Here is a 26588-nt window from a genome sequence, read left to right as displayed (position 1 = left end):
TTATCTGTGTTTCCCCCAAGGAAAAAAAACAGAGTCAGCTCAATTATCTCTGTCAAATAACTTCCTCATTTGCTTTTCAGGTTGCTAGTAGAAAAAGATGATGATACTGTTTTCAAAATATGAAACAACTAGGGGTGACTTCGTGATTTTTGGTTTCTGTCTGTGTATCTAACACCTCAACCCAGAGGGTAAAGACTTGTGTCGTCATGCCTTCCTGGTTGATAAAAACCTGTGGGAAGGGGAGACCAAACACCATCAAAATGATGCTGTTTGTCTTGACCCTAAAAAAGTTTTCGTAATCAGGAAAAGGAGATGAAGGACATTTAACTCTTTATCCATACATATAGCTATTATTATCAGAAACAACAAGAAGTCTACCCCTTTAATGAATTTTCCAATGTACAGTGAAGAGCTGTTTATCGTGTGTGTGCCCTTGTGCAACACAACAGCCACTCCCAGTCTCCTCCTCTTCCAGCCCCCTGTCAGCCAACATCCTACTGTTTATTTCTGTGAGTTTGACCTCCTGTAAGTAGAATCAGCAATACCTGTCCTTCTGTGGCCAGCTTATTTCACCTGGCATCGTGGGCTGAAGGTTTGTCCATGTTGTAGCCTTTGACAAGATTTCCTCTTTTTTTAAGCCTGAGTAATATTCCTCTGTATGTGTGCATATGTGTCACTTTTTAAAATTCATTCATCTGTTGATGGACCTTCTGGGTGTTTCCACTGCAGTGAACATGGAGTACTAATATATCTTTGAGAGCCTGTTTTCAGTGCTTTGGGATAAATACCCAGAAACAAGATTGCTGGATCGTATGGTAGTTTTATCTTTATTTTTGGAGGGATCTCATTACTGTTTTCCATAGCAGCTGCACGGTTGGAATTTCCATCAACATGGCCCAAGGGTTCCGGTTTCTCTGCATCCTCATTAATGCTTGTGATGTTTGTTTTATTTGTTTTATAATGGCGATCTTAACAGGTATGATGTAATATCTCATGGTACTTTTGATCTGCGCTTCCCTGATGATCAGTGATGTCAAGTATCTTTCCACCTCTTAACCCAGTGCTATTACTTACACCATACACACAAGTACACTTGGAATGGATTAAAGATTTAATGCAAGACCTGAAACTGTGGACATCCTAGAAGAAAACCCAGAGGAGCAGCCTCATAGCATTGGTCTTGGTAGTGATTTCTCGGATAATGAAATCCCAGGCCACAGGTGCAAAAATAGACCAGAGCCACTGCATCAAACCAAAGCCCTCTGAGCAGCAAAGGAAACCATCGGCAGAGAGAAACGGTGGCCTGTGGAATGGGAGGAAGCATCTGCAAAGTATGATTTGATAAGGATTGTATATCCAAAACTCCTACAAGAAGAAAGATCTTCCAGTGACCTGAGATCAGGACTCAGCAAATGTGTTCTCTGAGGGCCAGATAGTAAATATGCAGACCTCGAAGCCCACAGGTCTCTGGAGCAACTACCCAGCCTGCTGTTGCAGTGAGGAAGCAGCCACAGGAGACATAAACACAGCTAGACATAAAAGCAGGTGGCCATGTTTCAAGTGCAATCTTATTTACAGAGATAAGGTGGATGGATTTGGCCTGTGGGCTAGAGTTTGCTGACCTCTGATCCAGAGTCTTTGCTCTGGGTATGGGGGGTCCTATGCATTGCCACATGCTTAGCAGCATCCTTGTTCCTACCTGTTAGATGCCCTGTCCCCTCATCCAAGCCACAGATGTCTCCAAAGGTTCTCAAATGTCACGTCTGGGTGACAGAATTGCTGCTGGTTGAGAATCTTTAACTTAGATGATTGAAATAATCTGATAAAGAATAATAGGAAATATTTCCCTAAAATTACAAAAAGTAGGGTAAGATAGAACAGTTGAAACCCACGGTATATTTGTCTTAGGTAGGTCAAGGTCTCTTCAAAGGGGCCATTATCACTGCCTAAATTTGGAAAGCAGTTCAAAAATAACTGAAGTGGCAACACACTTGAAAAGTGCTCCGTTAATAATGCAAATATGAGCTTAACCTACTTTGGCGATAAGCACAGGAACCAGCCGGTTCCACTCCCGAGCGTGTTCTAATGGGGCTTTCTGAGTTCGGGGGTCGGCTGTGGGGTGTGTTGAAGGGGCTGGGGAAACCTGATGTTCTGATTCCCACTAGTGCAAGGGGTTATTTTTTCTGCTTATCTAAATTGCGATTTTGGAAGGCACATGTTTCTGGTTACTTGGACAGGGCTGGTGACAAATGGCCTGATTCCCTGCAAATTGGCAACAACACATGTTGTTGAAAGTTGAAATCAGCACGGGCCTCGTGAGCGACTCCCCAAGAACCCTGTCTCCTGCTCACCTGGAATAAACCCCTGTTTTGCACACAGGCAAGGAAAAGCCATCTTGAATCAGAAATTGCTGATTTCTTTTTCTTTATTCCTATTACACTTTTAACAATTCAAAAAATTAAGTATAGTCTGAAATATTACAACTCACATCGTCATATGTTTAAACCAACAATAACAAAACCCATTTTTCATCAGGAATTTCAGTTAAGCCCTCGGAGCTGATGTTCTCTGTGAACCTGAGAAACAAAGGAAACACATTGGTGTACGCGCCTTTAAAAATTTTTGTCTTAAAAGTTCATTTTTCTAATTGATCTGGAAGGAAAGTGTGGTTCTTGTCCTTGGAAGAACCTGTTTGTCATTCCCCTAAGGCTCTAGTCCACACACTGAGGTGCCCATCGCCCCCACATCAGAACCACTGGACACAAAATTGTGATACCCTCCAGTGGCTAAATGGGATCACGTCTTCCATAGTGGGAATCACAGAAGAGAGCAATAAGAATACTTTTGTTGTTGATAGCCTCCCCCCAAATCCACAGTTCCGTCTTACCCTGTAAGATCCGGCTCCCCAACCCCAGCTGTGGGGCCACTCTCCAGGGAGTACCTGGCGCCTTCCTAGCAGGCTGGTCCAGGGCCGGTTCTAAGTGGGGTTCCTCTGACGCAGGCCTTTCTCTCTGTCCCCAGGATACCACGGTCTGTACTGCGAGGAGGAATACAACGAGTGCCTCTCTGCTCCGTGCCTGAACACCGCGACCTGCAGGGACCTCGTTAATGGCTACGAGTGTGTGTGCCTGGCAGAGTACAAAGGTGAGCGGTTCTTGGCCTTCCTGAGGCAGCTGGCTCCCGATGACCTCCTCCCGGCTTCCTCCACTTTAATGCATATGCCTCTACTTAGAGCACGAGTCTGTTTAGAATCCAAATCAATACCGAGGCTGGAATGGTTTGGGGGTCTGGGGAGACCAATTTGCAAGTCTCAAGTTTCTTCCTGGTAAACTGAAAAAAATCTCTCACCCTTTCCTCCTCCTGGCATCCCAGCTCTCTCTTCTGTCGAATGTCTAAAGTGCCGGAAACAAAAAGCATTATTAAGGTGGCCTGGGAGGTGCCGGTGAGAGGCCATGCAGGGGACAGTGGAAGAAGAAGCAGGTCACTTGGTGGGGAGATGGCAGGTCTGGCCCACAGTCAATACTCCCGTGCCCCTGCTCTCTGCTGGAGGTGACCTGAGGAGGTAGACTGCGCGGAGGAGTCTCCAACGCATCTGAAGATCTGGGTTTTCAAAAGGATGTAGGTCTGGGGGCCTTTGCTTGAAGCAAAGAGCAGGGAGCACCAAGGACTTGGACATCTGTGCCTCTCAGGCCCCCTCAGCTCGTTGAGAGGAAGCACTGTAAATGCTGTGTGGGACTCCATGAGACAGAGGTGTCCCCTGGCCTCCCGTATATGGGCTGCCCTTTAAGAGAATTGCCCCAGGGCTAAGCTAGCCCTTTATTTATTGGGTGGTAGGAGAAAATAATCTCACTCACTGGGTGAGAGCCCCAGGAACCCCAAACTGGAGGCCCCTCTCTGCCCCAGGCCTTAGCAGACAGGACCCAGTTGGCTGGCCCGTCCAGCACCGGGGGAGGCTCTCCAGTGTCACCTGTGTGTCGTGACGGCCGCCCTCCAGCCCAACCAGGACTGGGAGCTGGTACTAGCAACTCAGAGAGAGAGAGAGAAGGAGAAGGGAAAGGGAAAAGGAGAAGGAAATCGAGGGAAAGGAAAACAAAATGGAGTCCCTAACCACTGGAGAGGAAGTGAGAAAAGTAACGTGTGCCGCCCCAAGTTGAATCTGGATCTGGAAAAGCAAAAGGAGGAACCACTTTATGAAAGACGTAAAAATTTGAGGAAATGGAAACCACGAGTGAAAAGATAGGAAATGGGGAGTCAAAATCCGAGGGAACTGCTTCCGTCCGAGGGACAGATGCTCCGGGAGAAGGGACCCAGGGAGACAAAGCAGAATTGACTGACTTCAAAGGGAAGAGGCGACGAGCTGAGGGAGACCTTGTTTCAGTAAAGTGGGTGCCTGGAGTGACTGAGGAGGGTGACGCCCCAGTTGAGATTTCTGGGCAAAATCCTAGGATAAAGAGAAATTTTCACAGGATTCTGCCCACGGGTCGAGTTGCAGAGTTGCACCAGCTTGAGCTGCTCTTCTCTCTAAGGAAGGTAGACAACAGCGGAGCCATATTTTTAAGGAAAAGGGACCGGGCATCAAAAGATCATCCGTATTTGAGGGCGAAAGAAAGACACGGCCGTCTATTGAAGGGTACAGAAGCCACCCCCCACGCCCTCTTCAGGAATAGTGTTTTAAACCGCATCCTCCCCGATGGGAACTGAGTCAGCACAAAGACGTCCAGGTGGGGGGAGCCTTAGAATGCCAGGACCGCGGCCCTGACTTCCTTCAAGGCAGGGGTCAACTAGAGAGGTGACATTGATGTGACTGCGAACAGCAATTGAAAGGCAAAGGAAAGTCTCTTAATTAAAACACATTTCTATTGCTACATAACAAATTGCTCCACACTGGTATTAAGGCGACTTCAAATGCCTTTTCAAATTTTTTTGTCTAATTGTTCCGTGGGTTAGATGATAACCTGGGTTCCTTGGAGGCCCAGCGTCTCAGAGCACAGAGTGAAGGTGCTGGCTGGGCCGAGCCCTCCTCGCTGCTGGATGCCCTGCAGCTCAGGGGCAACGTCACATCCTCCTGGCTGTAGAATGGCCTGCTCCTTAGAGGTCCACAGCAGTGAGAGCCATGCTCCTTCCTCCCAGCTCCCAGATTCAGGGCGGCCTGGACCCTCTTACGGGCGCACCCTGGCCAGGTCAGCCCACTTAGGATAACTCAGAGCCAACCTATTAGGACCATAAGTGCGTCTTCAGAATCTCTTAATTTTGCCATATGCTAGAAGCTCAGACCTAAAGGGAGGGAATTATACTGGGAGTAAGCGCCACCCAGAGTCTGTCTGCCACACCTGCTCTTAAGGACAGATGTAAATAAGCAAACTAAAGTTTTATATTATTTTAACCAAACACATGACTCAGAGAGAGTGGGATGGGAAGGCCTGGGAGGCACATGGGTGTGTTCAACGGGCAGGTAAAGTGTTGAGTTTTGCTAAACTGATGAGGCTTGGGTTTAAACTGCTGAAGATGGGAAGCAGCCGCTTGCAGTGCCCAGTCAATGGTGGCACTTTCCGAAGCAAGAACTTTGGCATGTGACTGGCAGGTCAGGGGAGGGAACAGGAGGAATGAGAGGCAGGAGTGGGTCCCATCTCCAACCAGAGGAAGGGCTAGGGAAGAGAAAGCCTGAGACCCCAATCTCCTCTCTCCTCAGGACGGAGGTTCTCTCCCATTTGGAAGCATTTCTGCCAAACACATTTGCATGGGCATGTCTGCGACAGTCTGGGAACTGTCCTCAGGCAAGCGTCCACTGCTAACTGGTATTTATTTGGATGGGAAGAGGTAGTGTGTTGGGCTTTAACTTCCTACTTGACTTCTGTATGTTTTTAAGTGGTGATTTTTACTGCTTTATGCTTAAAAAACTTCAACAAATGAGAATATAAACTCCTAAAACGAAGGAGGTGCAAGGAGAAGTTGGGCAATGATAACTAACAACATTTGGAAAAGGGAAAATGAGGTGGCAATTCTTCCAGATGTCAAAGCTGATTCTAATACCTACAGTGATGATTTCATTCAAATGCTCCTGGTGCAAGAATGGACAGACCACCGAAAGGAGTCGTGGCCCAGAAACCATTGTCCACAGCTCTGATGTACGGCTCTCAAAGGGGAATCACTATGAATGAGAAGAGAATTAAAAAATGGTGCTAGGAAAAAAATCTAGCTGCTAAATAGAAAACAGAATGTTCTGGCACTTCCACTTAATTTTATATGAATAATAATGATGAAGAAAAAACACACCCTCTTCTTCGACTTCACATCCTCCTCTACTCACTTAAAGTCCTTTCTACTCTTTTCCTTTTTTCCAGCAGGTTCCTGAGAGCTGGCCCAGATGGCGCTTCTGTTTCTTTTTATTCTTTCCTTACCCTCTTTTGCTGTGCAGGTCCATGCAGTGGCCGGAGGTATTCTGGGAAATGCCTGGTGCACTACTGCTACTGGGAGGCTCCTCTGGGACATCATTGGCTTCCCCTTCCCGACAGTACTGACAGTATTCCTGCCCTTTGCCCAGCTGGCTGCAAGGACTATATACATAGCCCTGATCCCTGTTCTGCAGCCCATTCCTTCCACCTGACTCTTCCCTCCCACCCTCAGTCTTTGTCCCCTGACATCCTGAACGCTCTGGCCCCAGAGTTTCCTTCTTGGCCCCTTCCCCTCCCATTTTCCTTCACCTGCTTCTGTGTCTGTGCCTCATCCACTGTCTGAAATGCTCACCCCAAACAGGTACCTTACCCAGTATTTGCCTAATATTTGCCACGACCATTATATTTAGCCTTGTATTCAAGGCTTTCTGGCTCCAGAGTTTCCTCTCCCCTTCACTAAAATCATAATCACTGAAGGCAGTAACTATACAGGGTTTTCCCTTTTTTCTTTTTTTTTTTATACTGGGGATTGAACCTGAGCTGCATCCAAAGCCCTTTTTACTTTGAGACAGGGTTTTGCTAAGTTGCTAAGGCTCGTCTCAAACTTGCAATTCTCCTGCATCAGCCTCTGGAGTCCCTGGGATTACAGATGTGTACCACTTGCCTGGGTTTCTCTTTTTAAATTCTCTGCAGCTCTTAGTATGGTGGTTTGTACACACACAAGATGCTCAATAGCTATGTTTACTTGAATTAAGGCTATGGTTCAACATATCAATTAAATAAAGGAAGCCCCCTGGAACATTTTCCTAAGATCAAAGTTCTCACTGTGGATAATCACATTGTGAGAAAGCCAGCTGCATTGAGGGCCCCCCAGCACCTCCCCTCACCTCACCCAAACGTCCGTACTGCCTTCAACACTAGTCCAAGCTGCTTGGTGTTTGGTCTGATAGGACTTTGGTCATGTTCATATCCTCAGATTGTTGAAAAGGTCAAGGTATGGCCTCATCTTGGATTAATTTTCATTTATGGCAGAGAAAAATCACATGCTCAACCACATATCTATTTGAATTTTTTGGTGACGAGTTTGAAAGAAAACACTTCAATTATTTATTTTTTTTTTGAAGAACACACAGTATCTTTATTTATTTTTATGTGGTGCTGAGGATCGAACTCAGTGCCTCATGCATGCAGGGCAAGTGCTTTACCACTGAGCTACAGCCTCAGCCCCTCAATTTTTAATTATAAAAACAACCTAACAACAGTAAAGATTCTAGAAAAAAGAGAAAATTTTAAATTGCTCATAGTTTTTAACAACATAACGCAAGGGCAATAATTTTATAGCTTCCATTTCCTTTAATATCCATGTTTTTACAGTTGTAATTGAGTATAACGACAATTGTGTATTATGCCCATACCTAACATGTTATTAGATTTGATCTCTATCTTGCTAAGAAGGCTGACTAATGTGCCCATGAGGGACAACTTATCTGTGCCCTTGTTACTCGGATCCTCTGATGGCTCGTACTGATTGACTCTAATGGACTGTTATAAATAATCTTGAGTGAACATCTTTATTCATATAATTTTCATAGTTTCTGGATTAGATGGGGTGCGAGTGTCTCAGATATGAGATTACCGGGTTATAGTTTTGGTCATGTCCTTTTTACTTGTTTGATTTTTAGAGGCTATGGTTGAAAGAATGTGCACTCCTCCTTTGTTTGATGAGGTTGTTTCTGTGCCTAAATCTGTCTGATCAGGGGCAAGTATTCTGGGTATCTGGTGTGCCCAGCCTTCTCCTGTCCTGGGATAGACACAAAAATGACTATGGCAAGGCTCCTTCCTTCTTCAGACTGGAAGAGCAGGCTTAGGCTGACACAGAATATTGCGGCCTACGTTGAGATGTCGATGGTAATTTCTAGAACAGTCTAGAGAATGTTAAGCTCTGTGATGGTTGGAATTCTGAAAAAGTGTTCATGGAGAAAGCAAATCTGAATAAAATGAGATGATGCTTCAAAGCAAATTTTAAGTACAGAGAATACTTCCGGTTAATTTCCTTTACCTAGCTAACTTTTCCTGGAGATAAAATAATGCTCTTCTGTTTCCAAATAGTAATTGTCACTACAGTTGTGATGACACCAAAGATATATAATTGATGCGCTGTCTTTTTAAAAATTCTATCTCATTTTAATTCTAAAATTAAAGTCAGTAAGGAGCCTGTTGGAATAGAAATCCTTTCAGAAACATTGCTTCTTCATCCCTTAATATTAAAAGTATGAATATTTTATTAGTTTTGACTGAATTGCAGTTTATTTTTGCCTGAGACTAAACACAGGTTTTGTAATGGTGCGTGCCTCGCGCTGTGCCAGCGGGTGATGTGTGTGTCATTTCAGACTTAGTTTGAAGTGTGGTCTTGGTTTTCCCTGACCAAACAGGGTGTTCCTGAGGCAGATTTGGAATTTGGAACGGCTTCTTGCTCCTGGCAGTCTCACCTGAGTGTCAGCCAAAGTATACTGGCCGGCTGTTGTCCCTTTTGAAATGACAGGATTCTGGTGTCACGGCTGTAATTTCTTCCATGCATTAAGATGAGGCTTCTGCTCCAGAGGCCCTCAGAGATTTGGGGGGGCTCAGACAGGGGAACAGAGGAGTTATGATTTGGCACAGCAACCTCCGTAACAGCGGGGATCCCAGCTGCTCTTAGTGGGCCACGGCGGAAGCTGCTCTGTCTTGCCTTGGCCTTGATGGACGAGGGCTATTGTGCCTGGTGGGGTCCAGGTTGGGTGGAGGGTGAAGGAAGACGTGCTTTTCAGAGGAAGCAGGATGCCCAGGACAGTGCTGGGTGAGAGCCTGGGAGCCCAGGAAGGGGTGGCCCCCAGCCTCAAGAGGAGCCCCCAGCACATCACTAGTGTCCAGCGGTGTTTGTTCTCGGTTTTTAAGTCTCTTGCTCATGGGTGTCCAGCTGTAATGACCACAGTGCAGCATGACGGGTATTTTTATGCAGGGGTTACCAAAGCTTAGCTTGTACAAATGGGAGGAACCTGAATGTTCACTGGGGGCTTGTGAGGCCATCTCAATTCATGTGATTGCCTCCGTGGAGAGTCGCATCCAGCAAGCCTGCTGCCAGCAAACTCTAAACGGATGCTTAAGTGGCCGAAGGTCTCATCTTTTGAAAATGAGAGCCAGCGGGCTACAATCATTGCCAAAACACCCCAGGACGCTCAGACATGCAAAAGACTGAGATGGCCTATTGTCCTGGGCATTTTCATCAAATTTATTGTATTGAAGACTTTAAAGTTATTAGGTTTACACATCTGGCCTAGAATTTGCCTTCCAGCCTTATTTGAACAATGTGGGAGTTTGCTTGAATTGTACGATATGACCCTGACTGCGCGAGCCCCTGCAGTACTAGAAACCAGGGAGGGTCTTCTGACTGCCTGCACTTTAGCTCTGATGGAGTTTTGTTCAGGTGTCAGACATCTCTGAACGCTGTGTAGTGTATTTCTCACTAGAGCAGAAAGTCTTTTTTTTAATCAGCAGTTCCCATGGAGCAGCCCCTTGGGAACTTGTAATAATGTGAATCTTTTGTTTCACGATGAACATTTTGAAGCAGATAAGGTTTTCCTTCATTTTATTTTTCTACTGGAATCCATGCTATGTGAGAATCAGGGAATTGAGGCTTCTGGGAGAAGAGGCAATGCACATCCAAATGAAGAAGAGTCACCAGATGTGTGCTGATCTTAAAGTTGGTTTGATCTTCGAGATTACTAAACCAGGAAGTTTCTTTCAAGTCCCTGGAGACAGACATGGCTAGGGGGGCTGTATCTCACCAGGCACAAGACAAAGGGGTCTGGGTTGTTGTCTCAGGAAGAAAGGGAAGGCCAAGCTGAAAGGTCCCCCAGAACAACGTCTGGCAGAGCATCATTAATAGCTTGGCTACGATGGGCAAAGGATAAAAAGGAATTAAAGACCATCCGTTCTCAAATGCTTGGCTCCAATAAGTCGTTGGTGCAAATATAGATAGGAAAGTCTGTTTCTATTCTCTTCTTTTTCTCCTTCTTGAGTCCAACTTCTGAAAGCATTGACAAAGACGAGAGAGAAAAGCCCAGCAAGAGTGATTTCAGTGCTGCCTGCGGATGAGTCACTGGGTGTGGCTGTCCACTTGCACAGTATGAGCTAAGCAACGAGCCTGGGAGCAGATGAAGTAAGACCATGCCCTTGTTATCTGCTTTGTGCTTATTTTTTCTTAAGGCTTAAAGAAAAGACAGATATGCCATTACTTACACTCTTACCTATATTAGGATATAATTTCTCCTTCTCTCCTAAGGGAATGGGATAGGGGTGGGGAGTGGGAGGCCAATCCGTTTACCCATCTTGCCCTCCAATGACACCAGCAGATGTCAACAAAGCAGAATACATAGATGTGAAGTCAAAGTAATCCAGTCCTGCTTCAGGCATTGGCATATATACATGTAGATATGTATGTAATTTTTATTATATGTAATATACATATGTTACAGAAATGGGACATTTTCTGTTTTTACTTTACATATTTTCTAAAAGCCTCTTTGTTATTAAATGTGTGCTGAGTTCCACAGAGTTTTGTTTCTTTCCATGGCCAGTCTGAGGCAAACTATCCAGCCAGCAGAGACTGTATTTGGATGAGCAGAAGGTTTGAATCGCAGCTTGTGATCAGAGATTCTTTCCTGGGTGTCTTCATCTGTAAAGTGGGGGAATAAGGGCAATTATCTCACAGTGTCTTTGGGAAGAATAAATTAGAGCGAGGGCCTGGAATGTGGCCCAGGCCGGGTGCACACTAACTTTGCGTGTGGAGTGTGGTTTGGCCTTTGAGCCCAGTGTCCAGTCCTGGAGCTGATCCTTCCCTCTCCTGCAGTTCTCCACAGTAGAGCTGGGTCTCGCTGAAATATTTGACTCCAGATCCTCATTTTTGGGGTGCTGTTATCAATTATATTGAAATTTTATTAAGACTGTCTAGCTGTTTTCTGATTCTTTTGGAGACGCAGAGAGCATTTGCCATTGAAAAAATTTTATCTCTCAGGTTTTTATTTTTTTGTTTGTGTGCCCTATGCATTAGGGACATGTAATCAGAGAAAGTGTGCATTAAAGTTTTTTCTGGTAGGGCCTGTGGGAAAAGATGGAATCTATTTACTAATAGGCCATGTTTTTATAAGAGTAAATGTAGAAGTTATGTTTTACAACAGTAAAGTCAGGAATGGGCACAGGCATGTGTGTGCGCACGCGTGCACACACACACACACACACACACACACACACACACACACACACATATCCCGGAATCTGTCCCCACACCATCCCATGTCATTCAAGTACTTCGTTTTCAAGGCCACCGGAGCTGGAGATTGCTCTGTGAGTCACCCCTTTTGTGTCTGTCTCTTTGCAGGAACACATTGCGAATTGTACAAGGATCCCTGCGCCAATGTCAGCTGTCTGAACGGAGGTACCTGTGACACCGAAGGTCTGAATGGCACCTGTGTCTGTGCACCAGGCTTCACAGGCAAGTGATCCGTGCAATGGGTCTTCAAATTTACCACCAAGTCCCTGATATTGCTGAGGCTAAGATAGCTCCAAATCCTCCTCGCTTAAATGATTGCAGATAGGCATACAACTTCGAAATGTGGAGGTAGTACTTGCGTGAAGATCTATTTTAAAACAATCAACTGTGTGTCATTAAATGAGGCTCTACTGAAATGAGTATTTGGTGCGTAGATTTGCTGAAACTGTCATTGCCATGCATTTTCAGAGCTATAGCTTTGAAACATGAGAAATGAGCTGTTACATGAACACTTGAGAGTGTGCATGTGAATGCAGGTCAGGAAGGAAGGAGAGTGTCTTCCTTTGAAACTACATTCAGCTACTACATTTCTTTTTATTGAATGACATAAAAATAACAGAATTTTGAAAAGTGAAGAAAGTTGGTGGTGGGGGAAGTTAGGGAGACCGTCCAGGTTGTGGGTCTGTTGCTGGCATGGGTCTAGACGCTGCTGGAGAGGGTCAGGAGGAGTGGGCTGGGAGAGTGGGTGGGGGCCGGGGGCTGGTTCCCAGCAGCCTTAACGGCCACTGAACCGTGTCAGGAAGTCACTACTCAGTTGTGGTATGCAGCCTAGTCTTGGGATCTTTCTGCAAAGCCACCACTTCCATGAGCTTCGAGGAGTTTGTGAATCTCCAAAAGTGGATGTGAGCGTTCTGTGGATGTGTCTGCTGAGGAGAGGTTCCTAACATTTCATCAGATTCTCAGAGGGACTCCAAGGCCAGCATTCTGTTTTCCCAACAGACCCAGGAGTCCTGAAATTGAAAGAGCAGGACGGAGTCTGTGTTCTCTGGACTTTGCTTAACCAGCAGGGGCATAGGGTCACTCCGGCCTGCAGGTTGAGAGAAGCTGACTCACAGGTGCCCCTGGGAGAGCAGGCAGGGAAGCCTCTAGAAACATGAGAGCCCCTGGCTGGCCTGTCCCCTGCTGAGCCACTGAGGCCTCCAAACCCTGGAGCAGTTTGCAGGGCCTCCTCCTCCTCCACCCCTGGGCAGCCTCATCTGTGCCCCCGGTAGGGTGCCAACAGCCACCAGGTGGAAGGAGCACCTTCTGATCTTCTCTCTATTTGTCTGAGCAGTGCTCTGTTTTTCTTTTTATTTTTCTGGGATTGAGAAATGGGCTTATTCCAGAAAAGGATTTGCAGATGGTCTTGTTTTCCTGAATGGTTTAAAAACACACGGAGACATTTATATATCAGTCAGGGGAGGTAAAATTAATACTGGGGAAGAATTCTGGTTTTTTTTTTCCACAAATATTTTTATTCTACCAGTAATAAAAGGCATGGGAGGAAAAAATAGAAAATACAGGGCGATTGAAAAATCCATCACTTTAAACAGCACTACTAGGAAATTATTAACATTTTGATAATTTTGATATCCTGGGATTGTTCCCAGAGGTCTAGGTGTAGAGCAGACAGTCAATAGTGTGTATTCATGAACTCTGGAGCATGAAAGGAATCAAACTGCCCATTACTAATTTGTAACCCATTTTTCGCTTGAAATATATCAATTCCACGTGTTTCCACATCAAGAAACATGCTTCTGTGTAACATTTGTACTGGTTGGTTGTAGATCCTTGTATGAAATACCATGACTTTTTTGTCATCTACCCACAGTGTGACCTTTCCGTCTTGTAAACACATCGACAGGGATATTCTTAGACATCCTGTGCACTTATTATTTTTTGGTATAATTTCCCCAAAACATAATCTCAGAATCAAGAAGAACACATACCTGATCTCCACGTTATTCTCCAGGAAAACAAAACAACAACAGTAACAAGAGAAAAACAAGAATCAACATGGTGCCGACATCCGCTCCTCCTCGGGTGGCAGAAGTATTTACTTCATCATTTGACACAGATATTCCAGAATCCTCATCTGGCTGGCAGCAGTGCCATTTTCGCATTGTCCTAATTTGTGGGTCTTTGATTCCTTAGGAGGTTGGAAACTTTTACAAGGTATTTCTTGTGATTGGTGTTTCTTCTCTTAGGAACCCTCTATTCATGCCATCTGTCTGCTGTTCGGCCAGACCTTTCATGCTAATCTTTATCCTTCTTGATTTGAAATAGCCCTTTGTATGAAGTATATTACGTTTTATCTGACAAGGTCATAAATATTTTCCCACTGTGTTTATCTTTTAAATGTGTATCAAGTGTCTTATTTTGTACACATGAATTTTCATTTTATACGCTCTATCTTGATATTTTCTTTTGTTGTCATTTCATGAAAGATTCTATCAATCAAGACTACACATATCCTCCTATATCATTATAATCAAGTGTGAGTTTATTTTGTGCCTTTACATCTTGATTCCATTTGAAATTTATTCCAGTATCTTTGGGGACAGAAATCATAACCTTTTCCCTAGAATTTTTAGCAAAAAATTGCCTACTCAGCACACACTCTGGGGCATCTCAGACACCTCAAATCATAGATTCTCTGCTTCCTTCTTTAAATATTTGCTAGCTTATTAAATGTTGTTACTACTACCTCCAAGTTGTGCTCGCCAGAAACTGGGGAATCATCCCGACACCCCCTCTTCTTCCTGTGGACATGCATTCAGATACCAAGGACTCCACAAACTTCTCCCTTGGCTGCCTTTGCTTTCTGCACCCCCTCCGACAGCCCCCACACCATGCACCTATCCCAGTCCATTTTCCACACTGTAGCCATGTCTCCAACTGTGTTCCCTAATCGTATGGATCATTCTAGCCTTCTCCCTCTGCATGCAGAGACCGTGCATATTGATCCTCTACTCTGCCCACTCCCTATTGACATTTGATTGTCCTTCAAGAACAAGTTCAACGTCCTGGTGCTGATCATTGAGACCTGGGAGATCTGGTCCCGTCTAGCCTTTCCATCCTCGTCCTGGTTCCTCTGCCTGCCAGAGCCCCGAACACACCTCATTGGTCTCTTCTCAGTAATTTCTTTCCTGTCTCCTACTCTCCAGTCGCCTCTTCCACCCTGGCCTCCACTGCACCCATATGCACTCAGCCAGCAGGCCCACGCCTGGGCATTTCTTCATGGTTCCCCCCCGCACCCCCCCCCCCCCCCCCCCGATCGTAGGGAGCAGCAGGACTCACTGAAGTAGGTTCAGACATCGCTCTGCCTGGTTTTTGAAAGCCATACATGCCGATCTATTCAGCCCTGGTGCGTTTTCAGCTTGCAGAAGACCACAGAATAGTTACAGAAGTAGTTTGGGGAATTGTGCTGCTAATGTGTTTTACAGAACCAGTCCCGGGAGATACGCTGTGGAAAAATGGTTCTGTGTCCAAATAAATTTGAGACGTGGTACGTGCCACATAGAAATTCCTAAAGGATGCTCACATTCTGAGGGCTCTGAGCAATCTCAATCGAGAGTCTTATTTACCTTTGTTTATTTTCTGAATAGATTAAATCATAAAACCATTTTTCTTCCTTAAAAAAAGAAATCTTTTGTGTCCTGATCACTACTGCTGCATGGGAGAGGTTGATAAAATATTAACTCCTTCAATATAGGGAACATGGTTGTCCCTGTTGTTGGAGGTTGCTGCCTAGGAACCAAATAATTTTTCACTGCACTCAGGGTGTAGCAGAACTTATACTTGGTCAACTATTGAGTGTTTGAGAGCTCCCAAACTGATGTAATGGAATGAATTAGGCAAACCATTGTTATTTAATTAAATAAGACTCTCTCCTTTGGATCCAGATCCTTCAATCTCAGGCCAGCCGGCAAACCCCGGTATGTGCTATGTGGAGGACAATTTTTTTTCTTTTTCTTGTTGATCTTGGGCTTCTGATTGAAAATATATCCCCTCTAATCCTCAGAACCCATGTTCCTACCATAAGGATCATCGCCTGGAGGTCCTTCCTGCTTCCACTTATCAACTTACCTGTGTCCACTCTGGTCTCCAAGGCTTTGCCATTCTGATAGGCATGTGGTCACAGCTCATTGTGGTTTTACTTTCAATTTCTGTCATGATGAATGATGGGGGGTGTCTTTTCATGTGCTTATTTTAACGTCTGATGTCCTTTTGGGTGAATGCTCTCTTGCCTTGTCCGTTTGCCAACCCCCTCGCATTATAAAGGCTGCATACCATCCAGGTGACTTGTAACCATCACTGTCGACCTTGGTCACCCGATGAGGGGGGTTGTCAGGGTTCCCACTCTAGTGTCGCTCGTTTCCTCCTTTCCCTACTTTCCCCTTTGGAAGGAAGTCACGTGCGTAGCTCACCATTCACCAGGGCAGGGTCCAGGTTATGTCCCCCCCCCTTTGAGAGGGCAGCAGCTGCAGAAACCATTCCGAATTTTTCTTTGTGATCGATCTGTTTATTCTCTTTCATTTGTTTATTTATTCAATCATTTATTTATATTAACAGGGACTCATGGGTGTTTATTTTATACTTTGGGTTAAAATCTAATACTTTTTAATTTGTTTTGTTGCTCAAAATATTCCTGCTTTGGACATTGGGAGGTCTTTCAGTCTGGTTCCTGTGTTCCTTTGATATGTTGCCCCAGTATTGGGGGGTGGATAATTGTTGCTGTCATTTATTTCTTTCAGCTTTTTCTTTTTGGCACCAGGGATTGAACTCAGGGGCAGTTCAGCACTGAGCCACATCCTTTTTATTTTGAGACAAGGTCTTGCTAAGTTAGGGCCTCATCAAGTTGCTGAGGCTGGCTTTGAACAGGCGATCATCATGCCTCAGCCTCCTGAATTGTCTTTGAATATTTTTTTTGTATACTTTCAGGAACTCAAGTTGCTTCAGTCTCATCCTGTGTATTTCCTGCCCCAGTCCTAGAGAATTACCCATTTCTCTCTCTCTCCCTCCCTCTCTCTCTCTCTCTCTCTCTCTCTCTCTCTCTCTCTCTCTGCTGGGGATTGAACCCAGGGCTTTGTGCACGTGAGGTAAGCACTTTACCAACTGAGCTACATCCCCAGGCCTAGAATTACCAATTTCTCTAAGGATCCCTGGTTCATTATTAGAGAATGACTTTAGAAATAAAGATATGAGCACTAACATGCTCACTACTGCTGGGGTGTCATTGCTCTCAGGCCCTCTCAGCTGATAGAGCAACAAAGAATATGTGTTTACTAACCTACACACACACGTGCACATCTGTGAATATTGCACTCTGTGGCCATCCATACCTACAGTAAGCCAAGCATGAGTTCATAGGGATGTCTCCAACTCTATTCTATCCTCTCATGGATCATTTATCGGTCTCCTCTGCTATTTGAATATTCCCATCACAATGGCCACAGACCTGGCTCCCACCCTCAAATATCTATTTACTTAATTGGTCAGTTCCAATAATCACAGGTAGCCGTTTCAAACTCGTTAACCTGCGTCCAGCTCATTCTCATTGAGTCTAACCAGTGCTACTCACTCTGCTACTGAGGTCAGCACCTCCCCACAGCATTTGTTATATAGTTCCATTCTTTTTCCACAGATATATCCTTTCCTGGGGTCTTCTAAGAGGAAGTTCACTTTTCTTTGCCTAGAGAAGTACATTTTCTTAGACAACTATTTGTTAAAAAGGCCACGTTTTCTTTCTTTAATTGCTTTTGAACCTTCATCAAAAACAGTTGGCCATTTTTATGGGGGTCTATTTGGTGTTCTCCATTTTTTTCATCGACTTGTGTGTCTATTCCTCTGCAATGCAGCTCAGCCTTGGCTACCTAAAAGCTCTTGTGGCTACATAGCTATTAAAATTGGACAGAATGTTTTCTAGGACTTCATTCCTTTTTTAGTTCCATTTTTTTTTCCTGCATTCATTGTGGGTTAATTGTTGGGTGCAGCGATTCCATTGTCTTTTTTCTTTTAAATGCTGGTCTTTCTCTGTGGCAGGTAAGTTACTTGCCAGCCTGGTCGGTCTTTCAAGGCTTGTTTTTGTATTCTGGGGAGGTGATTCCAAATGCATAGCCTTTACTCTTAGGACAGTCATGCCCTCGTGCTAAGAGGTGACCCTTTTGTGGCTTCATGGATGCAGTGGGTGGCCGAGGAACTGTGAGACTTTGGATACTTTCCAGTCCTCTGTGAGTTTGGAAACTGCTCATCTTCCATTTTGTTTGCCAGGCTCCGGGAGTTTCAACTCACGCACAGTATTCAGCAAGGGACCCAAGGGACGCAGCATATTTCTGGTGCTCTTTTTCTGAGTGGCTCTATCTTCTGTATTTGGTCTTCCCTACAAATTACCTTGGCCTCCACAAACTCCAGTCTTTGTCTCCTCAATTCAATGAGGCCGTTGTGTTCTAAATTGGCCCCAGGCAGAGGTCCAGGCTGTGTGGAGCTCAGCTGCTTCATTTCCTCCCCTGCAGCTCAAGTCCGGCTCTTAAACGTGGCTTTATTTTGCATGTATTTCATCCAGTTGTCTAGCTGTTCTCCGTGGGAGGACAGGACAGGTTCCGGGTACTCCATCACGATAGCAAAAGTTCCAAATAACTTTTTAGACCCGTCTCATCTGGAATAAAATTCTCACGAAGTAGGAAGGGATCAGAGTTGAGGCATCGGGCCCAGGTGTGGCACGGGGCCGCCGAAGTGTGCAAACACTAGGATGATAGCCGTCGGTACCGTCCAGTGTGGATTCTGTTAACCCAAGGATTTACAGCTGCGGTGACTGGATTTGTTTTGTTTTGCTTTGAATTTCCTCATTTATCTGGGAAGGCCTATGGGATTAATTAGGAGGCTTGTTGACTTGCCTAAGGGCTACCAAACATACCTCCTATGCATATTGCCCCTTAGAAAGGAGTCGATTGAAATTATAACCCATTTGGAGGTCAGACCCTGGTTGCCAGTCCCAGTCAAGTGGAAATTTATTTGGTGCCAGGAGTGGTGGTGCCTGCCTGTAATCCCAGGAACTCAGGAGGCTGAGGCAGGAGGATCCCAAGTTTGAGGCCATCCTCAGGAACTTAACAAGGGCCCCAGCAACTTAGTGCTTAGTGAGACCCTGTCTTTAAAAAAAGAAGAAGAAGAAAAGGATGAGACTGTAACTCAGTGGTAAAATGTCCCTGGGTTCCCTCCCTAGTATCTCAAAAAGAATAAAAAAATCGTTTGGTAACTCTCTTCACAAATGCTATTTAAGAATAATCGTGATTTAAGAGCAACTGATGTTTCTCTAACTCAATTAAAAAAAAAAAGAGTGAGTGAGCTGAAAAGTCGACTGTTTCTGGCCAGCAGAGGCCTGAGGGTGTGCCGAGTTAGCTGTTAGTAAGGACCTCATACCCAGCACTAAGAATTCTCCTAGTAAAATAAGCTACAACGCAAATTAATTAGAACTGGAACGTCAGGGTGTGTCAGGGTCTTAAATGCATATGAAAACATAACGCTTTTACATACGAGGAAATGTAAGTAAAGCCAGACTTGTTTCCCATAATTCACAATAAACCTCCAAGCGTTTTGTGTCAATGGATGGCAAAAAGCATGATCACTGTAGCGAAAGGCAGCGGTCCTCCGTGGGGTCTCCTGGATGGAAACCCCCTTGGTGGCCCCACTGACAGTCACCCCATCTCCCTCCCATGCTCCGCATCACCTCGATTCCAGCCCAGGACATGGTGAAGGCCCCAGGCTGAGAGCTGGGGGAACATATTCAGCTTTTGGGGCAGGAGAGCCGTCTGCTGACCAGGCCATGGGGAACAGGTGGAGGCACCCAGGACCCGGGTCACTGCCAGCACTCCTGCTGCATCAGGAGCTGCCCACTGACGGGCCTGGCGTGAAGATGACATGGTTCAGTTATGACGTTTCATTCCAAGTGCATCTCTAAGAACAGTGGCGGTGAGAAGCAGCCTGACATCGGTTTGACGTTCTCTCTGGGCCCCGATTCTTGAGATCATGGTTTGTAGATGTTTTCCCCCCCCTTTTTTAAATCAACTCTTTCTAATCTGGTGGGTCCCAAGAACAGTCCACTTTAGGGATCTTGGACTTCTGCCTAGATCAGAGGCCCTCAGTGATCCAGACCTGCCCTGAATTTGGCCTTCACCTCTGTGGAGGAGCTTTGGACCAGAGCAGGTTGGACAGATGGAGGCCACAGCTGCGCAGGTGCACTGCTTTTAGGGAATTAGATGGGTGTGATGTTGCAGTAGACCTTATGGGGCGGGGGGAATTTTGAGTTTTGTCAGCCTATCGACGTAGGAAAAATGAGGCCCTTGCTGTGTTGGGAACCGAGCAAATCATTTCAGTCTCTGCAGTGTTCAGATTTCCAGCTAAAGAAAGCCATGTTCAGTGAATGCGTTGATTAACTTGTCTTCCTAAGCAGCTGGGATGTAGTCCTGATGAATTTACTATCAAGGTCTTTGATTTCATCCTTTAGCGTTTCTCAGCACATTCCTGTTTACTGTCCCCTCGACTAGTCTGCCCTGCAGGGCCATTTGTAACAGTTCAGTCTCTTTCCTTTCCCACTCAGAGCCATCGCCCTGTTAATACAAAGACAAACTTTGAAATAGGTTAGCAAGAAGCAATCCATTCCATGTCCTTTCTATTGAAATCAATGACTATATTTATTGCAAGAAACAAATTCATTTAGACACTGCCAAATTATAGTCACCCTAGTATGACCTAAACATAATAAATGTTTCATTCGACAGATTTTACTTCAAAAATGAAGTAGTCAGGTGCCAGGTACCTAAAGACTATGAAATGAAACAGTGGTGAAATATTTTAGTGTGAGATTCTTCCTCTAAAATCATCTGTGAGTGACAGAGTAATCTTATAGATGTGAAGTAAACCAATAGCAGACAGAAAAGCAATTTAATGTTATATAAGCCTGGAAGTAATTACCTGAATGTACTGAAATATTGTCTTTTAAAAAATGGACAAAAATCTTTGATTTTGCTCTTATTGATCTCTGACTATAGCAGTGGTAGGAGTTTCATTTTTCATCCCATTCTGTATTGAAGCAAACGAGGCCTTATTTTAGAAATTTCTTTTTTTTTTTTCATTTTTAAACTTTTATGAGAGAATGTCTCAATTTGAAGTATCCTTTTCGGTTCTGATGAGCCGCCTTTATTTATAAGAAGCATATTCAATTCATATAGGCTCATCGTGATGGCTCATCGTAAAAGTCACTCGAAGGTGGCTTTGTTCATATCACTTTTGGTCACAAGCTATTTCCTGTAAATTGATGTTTGGCTCAGAGTGACATTGGCCCAGGTCCTGGTTTGTAACTTTATCCCTGGTTTTCTGAGGCCAGTAAGGCTACCCGGAAAGTCTGGGTCTAGTCAGGGTCAGAAAGAAAGTCAGGCGCTTTTCTTTACGGGGGAGGACAGATTGGAGGGTTTTGTGAGCTTCCTTTGGGCTGCCATTTCTTAGAAAAGACAATGGGCTGACCCCCAACTTCATGATTGTCTGTCCTGAGCTGGACGTGCTGCTCTCCAATCTGCATGTCCTCCAGGCAGATCTAGGGATCTGGAAGGTAGAGGAAATTTTATTAGTTGACTCAGGCTAGGCACACAGCTGTGACCAGAAGAGTCAGTGTCCAGTCTGCACACTCAAACTTTTGGCTACAAAATTATCATAAACAGTGAGTTTTTGCCTTTCTGGGGTTTTAGAAAAATAAATAAGACTCAGCTGCCAACATTCAAAATAAAATCGACTTCCTTAATAAATTCAGGAACCTAAGTTTGCTTTTCTAATCAACCTTGAAGGGCTCATTCAGACTTGGGAATCAGCTTCTATTAACTAGTTAATGGAATAAAGGAGAAATTCTTCTCATCAGTGATAATATTTTTTTTTCTTTTTTTAGTTTTGCTTAAATAAAAGATCCCTTGTCTGGAATTTTTTGAGAGTTCACACAAAGAGCAGGTTGGGCTCTGCTGCTGGAGGTCATGGTCAGCTGCAGGTGTCTTGGTTTTGCCTGAGAAGTCTTGGGAGCTGTGAATGCAACCAGTTCATTGCCATTTTTCTTATCTCCCCAGGTGAAGAGTGTGACATTGACATAAATGAATGTGACAGCAACCCTTGTCATCATGCTGGAACCTGCCTGGACCAGCCCAATGGTTATATCTGCCATTGCCCTCATGGCTGGGTGGGAGCAAACTGTGAAATCCGTAAGTATTTCTGCAGCAAGAGGATGCCAACTGGGACCAGAAAGTCCCCGTGTCACCAACGAGCAGCAAGGCCCTGAGGGACAAGTTACCCTGAGTTACCCGTGGATCCTAAGTCCCAGCCTCATGCTTTTGCCACTCCCCCCGCCCCCCCCCCCCCCCCCCCGTTATGCTGTCCTCACTCCTTCCTGAGTCCCATCCAGCCTTTCCATCAGGATGAGAATTTTCAGATGTCATCCAGAGTTCACTGCTACTCAGGCAGCCAAAAATGTGCTTGAGAGGAGCATTAGAATCATATCAAAAACTAGAGTCTCTGGGTTGCAAAATGTAAGAAGCAACACAGAAGGTAAATTCACTCTGCACTTAGGTCTCCAAGAAGTGTCTTCGAGTGTATGAGGTTCCACCCGTTGCCTAGAGAAAAGTCCAGTGAGGGCCACCACAAAAGCTGAAGAGCACTTGGGGGCTGCCTCTCAAGCCCAGTGCAGTGTGTGGGTGACCTAGCAGAAGCGTGACAGTGTCAGGATCCAGGTTTGAGATGTTGAAACCACAGATGCACAGCACGGAGGCGAAAAAGAGCACAGGTGTAGAACTGTGTTTCCAGTTGTTTTAGATACGTCTCAAAATTCAGCATCGACAGGGACTTTGTTCTTATCCGAACTAGGGGGGTTTGATCCTCTAAGGTGGAAGAAATCCAACCACGCGGGTTAGAGGACGCGTCCTTCCCATTCCAGATGCTTCTCTTCACATGGGGGATGTTGGGCCAGCTCTCCTTCCTGGACCCTCTCACCCACTTTTGCTTCTTGACAGATGATCACAACTTATCAGCTGTGCAAATTTGGGGGGAGGCAGGACCCTTAGCCCCATCTGTCTGTGAGCTGCCTAGAGCCTCTGCTCTCTGTGCCTTAGTGTCACAGGCTCAGGCCCCTCGCCCGTGGTCCAGCACCGCCCACGGCTGCAGCATGGTGTCTAGCTCTGAAGGTCAGGGGGAGGACATGTCCAGCATTAGGAAACTCTCTCATGCACAAATGTGAAACACATCCTCCACCATCAGCGTGAGGGGTAACAAATGTGATATTTGGCCCCTCGGCTGCTTACTCTTTGTCTTTCCTCTTTGGTTCCTAGCATGAGAAGGAACAGGGACTCTTCCCAGATGTTCCTACACAGAAGGTCTTAGGGCCGGCTTTCCTTGTTAAACAAGGGCAAGAAATACTCCCGTGTGAAGATGGAGATCAGGTAGCATTTTCACTGGAATTCTTTTCTGACAACTGTAAGTTGGTGTAAGACACCGAAGTGGAATCTAGTGGGATCTGTTGGAAAGGCCTCGAGCTTCACTCTGACTGTGGCGCTTACTGTGTGACTGCATCTAGGTACAGCCAGCCTCGGCTGACTTCTCTCAAACACGGGGCCAGTTTCCATTCTAAAATTTGGTACTTCTACAAAATGAAAACTGTTGTGCCCTGGGGTAGAGTATTACCTATTTTTAATTTTTAAAATGGTATTTGTGGAGATAAACATATAAAAGTAGAATTAGAAAAGTCAGGAACATGTAGGATATCCTAAAAAAGTATCTGAAGAAAAATTTATACAGGTATAGAAAAAAAAAATCTTAATTTTAGATCCCTTGAGTGATGACAATATAGGTAAAAGAGGCACAAAGATAGAGTAGGAAAGAGGATCAGGTTGGCTTCAAAATCCCGCTCCATCCTATTCTGGCCACATGATCTGGGCAAACAAACTGACCCTTCAGAACCTTACTTTCTCCCTTGTGGTTACATTGGTCCCACCCAAATAGACCAGGACACCTTCCCCATCTCAAGATACCCAATTTAACCAATCTTTGGAATCCCTTTAGCCATAGAAAGTAAGATATTCAAAGATTCTGGGGATTAGGACATGGACATCTTTGGGGACCATTATTCTGTCTACCATACCACCTTATCAACAGTCTCTCTTCCTCCTATTTGTTCTTGAAAATGATCATATTTAGAGATTATTTGGGATCAATTTGACCTATCACAACATTGTCCTAATAATTTTGATAAGTATTTACAAAAAAGTGATTACACTAATTGAAGGCAAGAATCTGAGTAGAATGAATGCTGCCCTGGTGGCCAGGGAGCTGGGTTCCAGGCCTGTACCTGCTGCTGCCTAACCACCCCCAAGATTGTGCAAAGTCATTTCATCTCTCTGGAGCTCAGCATCTCCTTCTATAAAATGACGGATTGAATGACATGGTTAATGTTCACACTTCCAGCTCTAGTATTACAGGCTTCATCCCCAACAATGTCACAGCATGCCAGGAAGCACAATGACAAGGCAGAGCCTTCCGACTACCTTTTCCTGCACTGAACCCCATTGAAGTTGAGTCTAGTGGGATCTGTTGGAAATATAGTCTGTTTGGGATACTATAACATTTACTATCACATGCAACAAAAAGAAAAACTTCAGTATACAATGTGGAATACTCCCAGATACCTAGGGTACGTGCATATCCTGAAAACAGAGATGCTGAGATGGATCAACTTTATCATTAGCCACCACTAGAGAGTCTGAACCCCCAGTAGGATTTATACGCAAATGAATACCATTTTAGCTGTTGCACAGTTATCTCCTGTGTCCAGTGTTTGCCCAAGTAATGATTGTTTCTTGGGAATTTGCCCCTTTGGAGTTATTATTTGGTTCCCAATTAGAGTCAAAGCAGAAACCTAGCAGACTGCAGAGTTATCAAATGCAACAAGAGAAGTGATCCAGGACCATCCTGGTGGGATGAGTCCAGGCACTCTAAGGTTTTATGCATGCTCTGAGGTGTTTGTTCTGGAAATCAGCTTAGCATCCTGGCAAACTTTTAATTCTCCTCCACTTCTTTTTATCACCTTGGGACTGATCACAGTGTTTTTCCTTTAGATTTCAGAAAAGGGAAAATATGCCTTCTTAGGACCAAGGTCAAAAACCAAAATAGACCCTATAAATCTTTACACAGTGGGTGTGTTTTGTACCATCTGCGTTGGGACTATGATGTTTATCTATGTCCGTCAACCTGGATGATTGGGGGTCAGCCAGTTCTGTACATTGAACAGATAAACATGAATTAATGCCATTCTGTGGTTGAAAAATAGGCAAGTGGGCTATCTTGGGTTTGTATACTCAGTCAGTAATCAAGAGCCTCCTTATTAGCAGGCCTTGCAGGTAGGGCCTGGGTTATAGAGAATTAATGAAAGGAACCTGCCTTCAGGAACTCATAAGGGTGGGTAAGTCAGAGTGCATGATGGGCATCGCTGGGCAGCTTTGCACAGGTGCTTCTAGGCACCAGGGAGGATCAGCATGACTCCTCCCAGGCCAGAGAAAAAGTACAGGTGCACCTCTTGGGCCTCTTCCTCTCAAACAAATGACATCTAATAACAGCCCAAGACATCCAGGAGGCGATGTTACGTGGCACTCCTGGTTATGTGAATGGGTCGGGTCCTTCGGTTCTCTGGTTGTCCTTCTTATGTAAAAAAGGATGTGACATCTAACCTCCCCACCCAGACGTCCACCTCACTCCCCCAAAGTAACAGCTGCTGGACATTCAGGAGAGATTCTTCCAGAGATAGTCAGGCGATGGAAGAGCCTCTGTGCTCCCCCACACTGAAAGGAGTTTTCTGTGCACATCTCCAGCCTCTTGTTTTTGTTTTTAATAATATATCTTGAAGGTTTATCCAGTTAGGTTATGCAGATTTATCACATCTTTACCACCACATGACAGTTCCATTTTGTAGAGGCTCCATAATTTATTTCATGATTTATTTAGACAGATGATCCACTCTGGCAACACTAGAATGAACATTTTTATAAATGCATCTGTCTTAGTCTGTTTGGGATACTATAACAAAATGCGTTAGACTGAGCAATTTTATAAACAGAAATTTAGGACTCAAGGGTGACTTACAAACCCCATTTAATTCATAATTACTTTATGAAATACTCCGACCAGCAGGAAGGCATCCTCTACCTATTTCTCAGGGAATGGATGTGGCTGGATGTAAGGAAAGCAGATTGATGGAATGGAAATAAGGCTTGCTGGATTCTGTGCCTGAGAACTCAATTCTGTGAGTGGAGCTGGTTTCAAATCCTAGCTCAGGTACTGACTTACCAGGCATCAATAATTGGGGTAATAAATGTAGAGAGTAGAGTATAATGCCTGGCACTTAGTAGGTGTTCAATAAATGGTTGCCTTCATTATAATCAGCTGTCATTCTCTTTGCACACCCAGCAGCCTTTGGGTGCCTGCTTAAAATGAAGTTTTTCCTTCCCTGATGGAATATTGATATATTAGATGCTTTTGAGTTAATAGCTGCTAATTCTTTGTAAGTACAGAATGTTTTAGGATAATAGGCATCATGTAGGAAGATATATTATTGATATAATTAGACCTTGACTTTTCATTCCAAAGTAGATACATATATCTTCTCCAGGAGGAGAGTCTTTCCTTCTTCCCTGTCCGAATAGTCGATCCTGGACAACAGTCAATCCTGGGGAAAAGTTCTTCAGGCCTTCTGACTGCAACCCACAGAGAGAAAGTATTTTGCATCTTGATTCTAGATGTTACACACAGACTAACATAAACACACAGAATGT

The 26588-nt window shown here is 44.7% G+C and overlaps 1 protein-coding gene across 1 annotated transcript in view; it reads left to right on the top strand.

The window, feature by feature from the left end:
* Positions 1 to 26588, top strand: part of Dner (delta/notch like EGF repeat containing) — a 296027-nt gene that overhangs the window by 254936 nt on the left and 14503 nt on the right. The window contains exons 9-11 of the mRNA XM_021727111.3: positions 3022 to 3144; positions 11809 to 11922; positions 21846 to 21977. Of these exons, the coding sequence (XP_021582786.2) occupies positions 3022 to 3144; positions 11809 to 11922; positions 21846 to 21977 (369 nt within the window). The remainder of the gene's footprint in view (positions 1 to 3021; positions 3145 to 11808; positions 11923 to 21845; positions 21978 to 26588) is intronic.

The sequence above is a fragment of the Ictidomys tridecemlineatus genome, chromosome 7 (genome assembly GCF_052094955.1).
Source record: "Ictidomys tridecemlineatus isolate mIctTri1 chromosome 7, mIctTri1.hap1, whole genome shotgun sequence".
Taxonomy (NCBI): Eukaryota; Metazoa; Chordata; class Mammalia; order Rodentia; family Sciuridae; genus Ictidomys; species Ictidomys tridecemlineatus.
Note: the sequence above shows the minus strand (reverse complement) of the source record. Positions and strands in the feature narration are given on the sequence as shown.